We start from the raw sequence: 12,482 nt of genomic DNA on the forward strand, positions 1-12,482 counted from the left end.
TCACATGCAGAGTGTGACTCCTGGGTACCACATCCAGGCTGGCATTCCTGCAGCAACTATCCCAATGAGTCTCCTCATTTCTCCACTATTCGTGTCTCTCTCTTCCACAAGCAGCCTCCCTGGAAAAGAAACTGAATTACAAATACTTTTTTTTCCTACCAAACTGGCCCAGTTACAATCATATCTTTGCAATTTGAGGTAGGTCTGACCGCTGGAAGAAAATAACATTAAAAAGCTCCCTGGGGATACACAGCTCTGCACCCTTCACCAGACCCTGCAATAATGACCTGGTAGAAGTGAGTTCTGGGGAGAAATCAGGAGCTCACTGACTGCCTGCTGCCGGCCACAGGTGCTTTTAGTCAGCCCACAGTTTGCAGTCAGAGGGAAGTCAGAGCATGAACATGGGCCATTTCCCCATGGAGGAGGTTTGGCTCCATCAGCTTCTGCTGTGGTCTCTGCAAGGTGACCTCTCGATTACATGAGCTGCTTTTGAAGGGGTCTGGAGGAAAGGTCTGTGCTAGTTGAAGGTCCCCAGTTGCACTGACCCACCTTGTGTTGTCACCAGGCTTCATCCCTAGGCATTATTCTGGACAAGCTGAGCAGAACATGTGGAATACTTAGGTGCATTTGTCTTGTGTCAAGCGCATGGGCTCAGTTATCTTTTGTGATGGTGGACTGACTAGAAAAGCAATCTGCAGCAGAAAAAGCCCAATATTTTCTTGTTTACTGGGCTTAATGATCAGCTTTGCAGGCCAACAGCAATAAGCACTGTGCCTAAACTCACAGATAAGAAGGAGAAGTTGCAGGCAGAGATTAATCACTTGCTGCAGATGATGCAAATATTTAAGACTGCAAAGAACTACTAAAGCCAGGTACTTTTTCCTTCTTAGTTGCTAGACAATTTAAGAGGAACATTTCAATTTTTCTCATGAATCTTTCACAAGATACAGTGCTTTTAGATTACTTTTACATGTGCACACTGGGGAGTCTGCAGCTTGTTAAAAATGAGATTACTGTGACTCTAGTACATCATAGGACTTAATCAGCACAGTGCTATAGAGAAGCTGAAGATCTAATGTAGGCTAAATGTAAATTTGTAAAATGGAAATAACTAAATAATTCAAATCAGCTACATCAATTTCTATGTGGTTTGTTCATCTTCCGGCCAGAGTTGTTTCAGAGTTGAGGTTTTTATTAGAGGTAGAAGAAGAAGAAGAAGTACAAGGAAGAGAGTCACAGTCCTGCTTCAGAGTTGTTTCAAATCAGTTGTTTCCCCCATGTTTCCTCTCTAGGCTACGAGAGAGCTTCCTTCAGGACTGAGGAGTGATCAGGCTGAAGATGGCAGCTGCAAGAGTGGTGAGTATACAGCTGTGTCACTGTTCATCTCCTTTTCCTTCCCCCCGTCTTTGTCTCCATCAGTTTTCTGCCTCTTTCAAGCCACTGGTACCATCTCAATGTAGCAGTAACACAAAGACTTCTTCTCCACCTCTTTCCAAGTTGGGCATCTTTCCTTTTGTTATGTATTTGAAGACAAGCAAACTATGTTTTAAATTATCTGACAGAGATAACACTTTAATCGCCTGCCATTTTAATATCCAAAGTCGGCTGGATGTTGTCAACTGCCCTTTTGTGAGTTTCTCACTCAATGGGTCATTTTTATAAATCTCTGCTGTGCTGCATACTTCAAGCAATCTGAAACGACCTGTTTTACTGGCAGCCTTTGCACTTTCTCATTTAAATGCAATACATTAGGCATCTTCAATTGCATCTGGTGGAGGGGGGCAAATGTATGCTTTACTGAGCCTCTCAACACAAATTTACTGGATGTCATGTTGCAGGTCACACATCCTGGCAAGGGTAGCCTGGATTACTACAGGAACGACAGTACGGTGCTGTCCCTGTGTGCAAACCCAGTGAACAGCACAGACTTCATGTGTGACAAGAGGCAGGTCAGGCAGTTTGCTCAAGCCTTCCTGCCAGTGTTTTTTTGGCTCCTCTTTGCCGTGGGCACAGTGGGGAACACCTTGGTCGTGCTTGTCTATTGCAAATACCACTTGAGGAGGAGCATGATGGATCGGTACCTGCTGCACCTGGCCATTGCCGACCTCCTGCTCCTTTTCACCTTCCCCTTCTGGGCCAAGGCTGCTTCTGACGGATGGATCTTTAAGGACTTCATGTGCAAAGTTGTCAACAGCATGTATAAGATCAACTTCTATGGCTGCAGCTTGCTTCTAACCTGCATCAGCTTTGACAGGTACATCACTGTAGTCCAAGCAATGAAAGCTAAAACTTGTAAGCAAAGGTGGTTCCTGCGCAGCAGGCTCATGTGCCTGGCTGTCTGGCTGACATCTGTGAGCCTGTGCATCCCAGAAATCATTTACAGCCAGAGCACACAGGTGGGTGACGTAACAGTTTGCAAAATTATGTACCCACCAAACGTCAGTGTGATCTTCAGGGTCATGGTGCTGGCCTTGAAAGTCATCATAGGATTCTTCCTCCCGCTCCTTGTCATGGTGATTTGTTACACTCTTATCATCAACACCCTCCTACAAGCCAAAAGATTCCAAAAACAGAAGTCGCTGAAGATTATCACCATGATCATCACTGCTTTCCTCCTCTCTCAGTTCCCGTACAATATTGTGTTGCTGATCAAAGCCATCAACACCTACACCGGGGTGGTGCACAGTTGTCAGGCTGCCAACCAGCTGGACATCGGGCTGCAGGTCACCCAGAGCATCGCCTTCCTCCACAGCTGCCTCAACCCCTTCCTCTATGTATTTGCTGGCGAGCGGTTCAGGATGGCGTTGGCCAGGATGATGCAAAGCTGGGGCTGCTGCTGGAGCAGGGACCAGGAGCCCTCCTCTGCCTGTGACAGCCCAGAGCACAGCTCAAACTGGTCCTTTGCCATGCTGGGGAGGCGGCGGGTCAGGAACTCCCTGATCCTCAACACTCACTGGACCTCCTCTGTTATGTCCCCTCCTTGCAAAGTCATCCTGTAAGTTTGTGCTCACCTTCTCCTCTCCAGAGAAGCACCAAGCTCTTTGGAAAGCACCTGTATACCCCAAAGATTATCCCAGAGGAGCAGAAAGGGTTGGGGGCCTGTCCTTGATGTGCAGAACCCAGCTGAGGGTTGCTGGCTGAGAGAACAGGAAGCCTTTGGCAGATGGGAGCAAAATGGAACCATACTTGCTATAAACAGAACTGATAGATGTCAAAAACTATCTTTGTGACAGCTGCCCCATCTGCAGCTCAGACCACAACCTGAAATAACAAGTCTCACTGTGTGTGATAAACCCAGCTATGGCTGCTACAGAGGCAGATGAAGCGTTCTGTCCATAGGAAGCAGCAGGAGGGCGTTCAGCTTTCATTCGCTGTCATACCAGGTTCCCCTATGAAGGTGGCCTGACTCGGGAGCCCTGCCAGCAGATTCCTACAGCAGATTCCGTCCCATGTAAAGGAGAATGGCCTTTAGCTCTGACACTGCTTTGTTGCAGTGAGCAAATGCTGCTCTCTGTGCCTGGGCAAATGCAACTCTGGCTTCATAGGTGGTTTTTCTTGCAAAGAAAAGCCAGTTGTTCACGTACATAAAGTGGGCATTGCAGAATGTGATCTGTCATTCTCCTGTATTTGAGCTGTGTGATGTCAGGTACAATGGCTCCTGTTTTGATAGTGGAAACAAATCACCCCTCACAATAAAACATTAAGGGTTTCAGAGACAGTGAGTTGTCTGTCCCAGGGATATTTGCTGTATGGTGCAAAGCTGGCATAAACCAGAACACAAAACCCAAACCCATGGTTCAACTGACCGCCAGTTACGCACTGGTATCTTCAGAAAATATATTTAACCTAGGGAAAGCAAGACAGGGAGTAATTAAGCACCAAACCTAATGAAATTTGGAATGAGACATCAGGTTGTGGAGGCTGCCATTCCCAGAAAAGGTGTGCTGTAATGCACCCCAAATTCTGAGCCTACAGGGCATTGTTATCTGTTTCCCCTTGCTCATCCCCCCACATGGACATGGCCTTGCCTATCCTGCCTGACTGCAGCTTGTACCTCCTACTCTTCAATTGCAGGATGTAGTGCTCAGGGGGCTTTGCTTTAAATAATCTCATTTAACCCAGTTTGCCTTCTGGTACTTAGCTCTTCCAGGGAAAAAGGGTTTTCATTGTTCACTTATCATTAAAGCATGTTGGTAAATAAGAGTTTTCTGCAAAGTTTGATGCTGCTTTTCTAGCTAATAGGGTACACCTGGGCAGATGAGGTTCAAGTTTCATATACATTTATTAGGATTTTTTTTTTAACCTTTTCCTTAGGAAGAAAAATGGTCAAAAGACATACATATTTTTTACTGTATGTGTAAGAAGGGTGTGGAGTTTCTTGTCATTTGTGCTCAGCAAACAGAAGCCAAAATTAAATAAAGGCAGTGCCACATACACCAAAGGGATGAACTGGTTGCTTCTTGCCCACACATCCTTCCCAGTCTGGATCCACACACATAACCTGCTTGCAATCACAGCATTTACCCCTCTCAAAAGAGGCCAAAGGAAAACTTTGCTAGGAGGGTTTATCTCAAATATCTAACCCTTGTGGTGTGGAAGCTACAGCTGAAAACCCCGCAGGCACCAGAGCAGGTTTAGACTCCTGAGGCGAGGGCTGGGGTGCAGTCTGGGGAGGCAGGGCAGGGGAGGAGGGAGCACATAGGGGGCAGATACTTCCCCACAGCAGAGGGTTCTCCTGGCCCCCAAAGAGCCCTTGAATTATGCAAACAAATACGTGTGCAAACCTTAGCTGCTGCAAGCTCCTCTTCCCTGCACCACATCTCACCAGACCCAGGAACTTGAACTTTGTGGCCATCTCACAGAAAGTCAAGATCCTTCATTCTCCAAAACACGGTGGGAAATATTCATGCTCAATCAGCAGGTGAAATTGCTGAGAGTGGTGAAATGGCAATGAACTTGCAGCAGTTTGGGGTGACAGGTTTGTCCCTGGGTCATGTACATCCTGCTTTGAGTCAGGCTGCTCCCATCACTTAGCCAGGGGAAGCTGCGGACAAACGTCCCTGGGGGTGGTTTTCCTTCTCAGGGTTCATTTCACCACGGCTGCCTGCAGTCCAGCAGCTGCTGGTGGCTCCCCAGGCTGCTCTCACCACACAAACTCAGGGGGAAGCTGCCTCCCTGCACCCCCCTGGCTGCAGTCTCCTCACCAACCCTTCTTGTTGGTCGACACACAGCAGGGACTCAGTCATGGAGGTTTCTGCCATTACTCCCTCTCGCATCTGCTGGGGGCCTCCATCTGCCAGCAGCACAGCTCCTTGTGGTCAAACCCTTCTTGGGCTCCTCTGTCCCTTTGCCCTGATAGTTTACTTGGATTTATCCTACCATAATCACTCTTGTGCCTGGCTAGGGTGTCCCGAGCCTTCACCTGATGCTGGGAGGTCTCCTCACAGGCAAAGGGCACTGCCTCCCTCGCCCCCCGAGCAGTCCCAGGGGACTTGGCCCATGCTTTACGCACAGCTCTAGCAGGATGGGCACCGAGCAGTTGCTGGAAGTCCTGGGAGAGGCCTGAGATATTCCACAGCTTGGGTCCCCTCCTTTCTCTTTGAGACCATTTTTTCTTAGATGTTCCCATTTTGGGGCTATAGTCTCCTGTGCTGTTACTCTTTGAAGAAGCAGCTGGACTTGTCCCTGTCCCATGTGCAGTGTTGTCACCGTGGTGCAGGCAGTCATGTAATGTGGCACCAGCCTGTTTGTGGGACAGGGGGAGGAAGCTGGGAGAGCCCATGAAAAACTTTCACTCTCTGCAGGCAAACCTGCCCACCTGGTGCCTGCTGTGCCTGAAACAGAGACGTCTTTATAGAAGCACCCATTCCAGACAGCAGGGAAGTGATGGAAGGGTGTGAAAGTACAGGAATTATTACCAGATTTGGATTTCAAAGCATCCCTGAGACACTTTGTCCTGGGGTGACAGGACATTTTCATGCTTTGTATCCCAAATCGTGGTTGGTTTTCTTTTTTTGTTTTTGTTTTTTTATTTTTTTTTCCCCTGTTCCCGTGTGCCCAGTTTGTTTTGTCTGTGGCTGAGCCCCTCCCCCGGCTGCTTGCTTCTGGTTTTGCTGCTAGCTTTAGGCTGCTTTTGCTGGCTTTGCTCTTTGCTTTCTGCTTTTTGCTTGTTTTTTTGCCATCTTTTTCTGCTTTTGTGTTTCCCCTTCTTTCCTTCCTCCCTTCCTTGAAGACATCGGACCTGCTTCGGGCCCTGATTCGGGAACGTCAAGGGAACACCCCCCGGAGTCTGCACGTGAAAGAAGCTTTGGCACCCTCCTCAACAGAGACTGCTCACCCTCTCTTGGGCTGGTGAAAACATTTCTTGTCATCTCGGACTGTTTTCCTTGTGTTGGGGAGTGTTTTTTTTTCATTGTTTCTCAATAAACAAGTTTTTTCCACCTTCTCCTCTGTGAAAAAGGCATATTGTATGTGTGGCTCTACGCAGATATTTACTATATGTAATCTGATAGAAAAGTTATACTATATTAACATTAGAATAATGTAAGTGAATGTAGTTTTGTAATTAACAATGTCATAGTACTATAGAAGCTGTGTATGTGTGTTATATTTTTTTGCTCAAGAAGAGAAATTCCTCAGCACAGAGATAACATTCACAGAGGCCCCTAAATCTTACAGAGGCCCCTAAACCTTCTAGTGAAGAAGAATTTATGGCCTCTTATCCACAGAACCTAACTTTCTCAAGGACGTATGCTCTCATGCGTTCTTTTAATTAACAGAAAACTTTTGTGACGAGAAACAGCTGAGAATTACTCGTTTTACGTAAGATATGAATAGTCATAAACTGAAGGCTTAAAAAAAGAATACTTCTCTTTGTTCGGGGCCCTTCTCCTTCGGAGCCTTTGTCTGAGAGGGAGGGGGGACGGTAGACCCGGGCTACCTTCTTTGCTCTTGTTGTCTCATTATTTGTCCTGTCTCTGAAAAATTTTTTTAAACTTTTATTATTGTATTAATATTTTTGTAACCAATTTTTATTCTTTATTAAATATTCATAAATTTCAAAATAAACGAGTGATTGGCGTTTATCACAATTTGGTAGCAGAGGTCGGTTTAAAATACCCCACTGCGGGTGCTGTGGGAGGATTAGAGACCAGGGAGACGCGTCCCGCCTGCATTAGGCGGCCTCGGCTCTGGTCCTTGCAGAGTACCCCAGAAAGGGGTAAGATCCAAGGACAAAGGGAGACAATAAGGCAAAGAGAAGGGAAAGAATTCCCTAAAAACCGCGGTAACCAGCTCCTAACATCAAAGTGTGCACGAAGAATAAAGACCCAAGGACAACGGAGTGGTAAGAATTGCTGGGACTGGGGGTGGCGGCGTTTGGCGCGGAACGGGGGCTGAAAGTGTGTGTGCCTGAGAGGCGGGCTGGGGTAACACCCGGACCTTCCAAGCGAGTGCGGAGTCCCCTACGCTGCGGTTCCGTTGTCCCGCGAGGGAGGCGGCCAGCACCGGGACGAAAGTGAATGGTAAAAAGGAGTGAGAGAAACCCCCCAGGAAAAAGGTAAAGTGTGTGAAAAAGGGGACCCTAAAAAAAAAAAAAAAAAAAAATAAAAAAAAAAAGGAAATAAACCCAAGAGCACCTGAGGTTGGGAAGGGAGAACCCCCCAACACTGTCAGATTGAGGGTTTTGATAACCAGCTGGATTGGAGGAAGCAATTCCGAGACATCCAGGGTTATGTTAAATTCTGCAGAATCTAGGAAATAAACCCAAGAGCACCTGAGGTTGGGAAGGGAGAACCCCCCAACACTGTCAGATTGAGGGTTTTGATAACCAGCTGGATTGGAGGAAGCAATTCCGAGACATCCAGGGTTATGTTAAATTCTGCAGAATCTAGGAAATAAACCCAAGAGCACCTGAGGTTGGGAAGGGAGAACCCCCAACACTGTCAGATTGAGGGTTTTGATAACCAGCTGGATTGGAGGAAGCAATTCCGAGACATCCAGGGTTATGTTAAATTCTGCAGAATCTAGGAAATAAACCCAAGAGCACCTGAGGTTGGGAAGGGAGAACCCCCCAACACTGTCAGATTGAGGGTTTTGATAACCAGCTGGATTGGAGGAAGCAATTCCGAGACATCCAGGGTTATGTTAAATTCTGCAGAATCTAGGAAATAAACCCAAGAGCACCTGAGGTTGGGAAGGGAGAACCCCCCAACACTGTCAGATTGAGGGTTTTGATAACCAGCTGGATTGGAGGAAGCAATTCCGAGACATCCAGGGTTATGTTAAATTCTGCAGAATCTAGGAAATAAACCCAAGAGCACCTGGGGTTGGGAAGGGAGAACCCCCCAACACTGCCAGATTGAGGGTTTGTGAAGGGCATTGTCTGGCCAGGTTAAAGAGTGTAAAAGTGTGTGGAAAGTAAAAGGTACCTTGTAGTTGTGATTGTTTTGTTGTGTGTGAGATTAAGTGAAAAATAGAGTGGAGTGAATGTGGACGAATGAAAATATAGAAAGTGTAGATTTTTATTTTATTTTAAGCTTTATTATAGTTCCTCAGAGAAGGTAAATTGTATTAAGAAATAGTGTGGGAGAAAGGAGAAAAGTAGTTTTTGTGGGGGTAAAGGGAAGCTGAACAGAGACACGGGGGGGGGTTGGAGTAGAGAGAATATTGAAAAATGGGACAGAAATCCAGTAAAGAGAAGATAGGGAAGAAAAGAAAAGGTAAAAAACCATCCACAGAAATTCCTCCAGACAGTCCACTGGGAATCATGTTAAGTAATTGGGAAAAAAACCCTTGTACAAGGACAAAGGATAAAGTAAAGATGATACAATTCTGTATGCTAGAATGGCCAAGAGAGAAAATAAGATCTGATCACGTATATTGGCCTAGATATGGTTCCTTTGAAAAATGGATTTGTCAGGCTTTAAATGAATTTATAAATTCAAAGGAACAGAGTGATTTGGAAGAAAGAAATTACGCGGCCTGTTGGACTGGGGACTATAGAAAAATAAAAATTTTTAAAGTAACAGAAACCCCGGGAACAAAGCAAGAAAGGAAAGCAGGGAAAAGGAAGGAAGGGGAACAGGAGAAAAAGAGAGAAAAGGAATGGGACCCTCTGCAGTTTCTACCCCCTCCTTTTCAAAGCACGCCTGCATTGCCAGAGTCAGGACCCAGCGGGAGGTCTCCCTCGGCCCCAATGCCGGAGCTCGCCCCCGCCCCAGCGTACACCGCGGGTCCCGGCTTGTCGTGTGATCTCGCCCCGGCCCCCATCCCGGGCGCGGGTCCGCTTGGGGCGGCAGCCCCGATGGTACCGGGACCCCTCCCCCCCCCGGCCCCGGTAGCCGCTCCCTGTCTGCCTGGGGCAGCAGGAGCGGGCTTTCTGACCCCTTCCTCCATAGCCGTAAGTCCGCACGCCTTTTCACCTGCCACAGTGGCGGCGGCGGGAGGTCTCTCCTCCCTTTCTCCACCGGTGGCGGCGGCGGGTTCGCCGGCCACGGTGGCGGCGGCGGGGGAGGTTTTCCCTTCCCTTTCTCCGCCAGTAATTGCGGCGGACCCTCTCCCGCTCGGAGCGGCCGCCCGTTTCTTGCCCCCTTCCCCCGCGACCCCAGGTCCCCAAGCTTTTCCGCCAGCCGCGGGAATAGTATCGCCAGAAACGGCGGCAGCGGCGGCCCGACCCTTGCACGCCTCTCCTGTGGCTATGAAATCACCAGCCCTCCCATCTGCCGCAGTGATGGCGCCGCAGGCAGCTGCGGCTCCTAGCCCTCCTGGGACGGCGAGTCCCTCGCTGCCAGTGTGTGGCGGGTCTCCGTCGGTCCTGTCCCCGATGATCTTGGCGGCAACCCCGGCCCCAGCGATGCCGGGCGCTGCTGCCGCGGCCCCGTTTGTCCCGGAGACGGCAGGCCCGGCCGCCATGGGCCGCGTGGGCAGCCCAGCCACATGGAGTAGACAGGAAATTGCTTCCCCTTCGGAAATTCCGGTGGCAGACCCCGCCCATGCCCCTCCTCTGGAGGACTCAAACTCTATAGTTACTTGGGAGGACCAAAACTCTATGATTAGTCCTCCAAGATCCTCGCTTCCGGTTATGGGAACTGTTTCTGTGAAAACCGCTGCCGCTACGGTTAAAAAGAATCCTTTGTCTCTGCCAGATGCCCCTTATAAAAATACTAGAAATGCAGTTAGGAAGCAACTTTCTCCTGATTATTACTCACCACATGAAAACAAAATAAAAGAAAAGGAATGGGAAAAAGAAATCGGGCTATTTCCCCTAAGAGAGGTACCCATGGGAGGGGGAGGAACGGGGTTCGTAAATGCTCCCCTGACCTCCTCTGAGGTCAGGAATTTTAAAAAGGAAATAAAAGGGATCCTGGAAGACCCCATAGGCACAGCTGAACAACTTGACCAATTCCTAGGACCAAATATATATACCTGGGAAGAAATGCAATCCATAATTAAGATATTATTTTCTCAGGAGGAAAGGGAGATGATTCGAACAGCAGGGGTAAAAATCTGGAATAGAGAACATCCCCAGGGACCCTCTGGGGAAGACATAATGCCAACAGAACCCCCAGAGTGGGGTCAGAATAGTGAGGAAGGGAGGAGACTTATGAATGATTATCGCAGTGCATTAATTAAGGGAATAAAAGAGGCGGCCCCTCGAGGAGTAAATGCTAAAAGGGCTTTTGAAATACAACAGGGAAAAGAAGAGACACCAACTGAATGGTTAGAAAGACTAAGAAGAAATATAAAACAATATTCTGGAATAGATCCTGAAACTGAAGTGGGGAAAGCTTTATTGAGAATAAATTTTGTTACAAATGCTTGGCCAGATATTAGGAAGAAATTAGAGAAAATGGAGGATTGGCATGGGAAGCCATTAGATGATTTATTGAAGGAAGCTCAGAAAGTCTATGTTCGAAGAGATGAAGAACAAACTAAACTACAGGCAAAAATTATGGCAGTTACTATGAGAGAATCCAATTTCCAGAGAAATCAGAGACATACAGGCACTGCTCCTAAATATGATGGTCATAGAGACAAGAGAATGGAAAAAAATCAAAACCCAACACAAACAAAGCCACAAAGGCATTCCAGAAATGTCTGTTTTTTCTGTCAAGGTGAAGGGCATTATAGAAAGGACTGCCCTAAACGAGCAAAAGATCTGAAAATCTTCAAAGAGATGAATACAGAAAGTGACTAGGGAAGTCTCAGGCTCTATTTTTTAGGGGACAAATACCATCTAGAGCCTGTGATAACCCTAAAAGTGGGTCCCCAAGGAGAGGAAGTGAAATTTGTAGCAGACACCGGCGCAGAAAAAACTTGTCTCATAGATATTCCCAAAGGTTATAAAGTAAGTAAAGAGACTGTAAAGGTAGTAGGTGCAAAAGGAGAAAGTTTTTCTGCTCCAGTCATCAAAAATGTATTAATAGAGGGAGAAACTAGATTTTGGGTAGGAGATGTTTTGCTGGTCCCAGGGGCAGGCAGTAATTTATTGGGACGAGATTTCCAAATAAAATTAGGAATAGGAGTTATACCAGAAAATGGGAAGATGACAGCTAAAATACTGAAACTAGAACAGGAGGATGAAAAGAAAATTAAAAAGGAGGTATGGGCTGCTGAAGGAAATAGAGGAGGGTTGAATATTGACCCCATAAAAGTTACAATTGAGAGAGAAGATTGTCCCATACGGGTACGTCAGTATCCTATCTCATTAGAAGGACGGGAAGGGTTGAAGCCAGTAATAGAAGGACTGATAAGGGATGGGACATTAGAACCTTGTATGTCTCCTCATAATACCCCCATTCTTCCAGTAAAGAAACCTGATGGAAGTTACAGACTAGTACAAGACTTAAGGGAGGTAAACAAGAGAACTCGGACCAGATATCCAGTAGTTCCCAACCCGTATACTCTCCTAAGTAAGGTCCCTCCCCAGCATCAGTGGTTTAGTGTAGTGGATCTTAAAGACGCCTTCTGGGCTTGCCCATTAGCCGAGGAGAGCCGAGATATCTTTGCCTTTGAATGGGAGGACCCACAAACCGGGAGAAAGCAGCAATTAAGATGGACAAAATTGCCGCAGGGTTTTACTGAATCTCCAAACTTATTTGGACAAGCTTTAGAAACCATATTACAAACTTTCCCCACTCCTCCTGGGATACAAGTCATCCAATATGTAGATGATCTCTTGCTATCAGGAGAAGTTGAAGCTGAAGTCAGAGAGGCTACTATAAAGCTTTTAAATTTTCTTGGAGAAAAAGGATTGAGGGTATCAAAAGGGAAACTGCAATTTGTGGAACCAGAGGTAAAATACCTTGGACACTTAATAAGTAAGGGAAATCGGAAGCTAAGCCCAGAAAGAATTGCAGGAATATTATCCCTTCCCTCTCCCTCTTCTAAAAAAGAGATCAGAAAACTACTTGGGCTATTAGGATATTGTAGATTATGGATTGAAGGATACACACAGGCAGTGAAATTTTTATATAAAAAAT

The 12,482-nt window shown here is 46.9% G+C and overlaps 1 protein-coding gene across 1 annotated transcript; it reads left to right on the forward strand.

Moving 5' to 3' along the window:
- The first annotated feature begins 1,829 nt into the window (after positions 1-1,829).
- On the forward strand, positions 1,830-3,740 carry CCR9 (C-C motif chemokine receptor 9). Its single transcript, XM_063390601.1, has one exon. It carries the CDS (start codon positions 1,830-1,832, stop codon positions 2,997-2,999), a length of 1,170 nt encoding a protein of 389 aa, XP_063246671.1. The 3' UTR covers positions 3,000-3,740.
- Positions 3,741-12,482: the final 8,742 nt, after the last annotated feature.

This window comes from Prinia subflava, chromosome 1 (genome assembly GCF_021018805.1).
Source record: "Prinia subflava isolate CZ2003 ecotype Zambia chromosome 1, Cam_Psub_1.2, whole genome shotgun sequence".
NCBI lineage: Eukaryota > Metazoa > Chordata > Aves > Passeriformes > Cisticolidae > Prinia > Prinia subflava.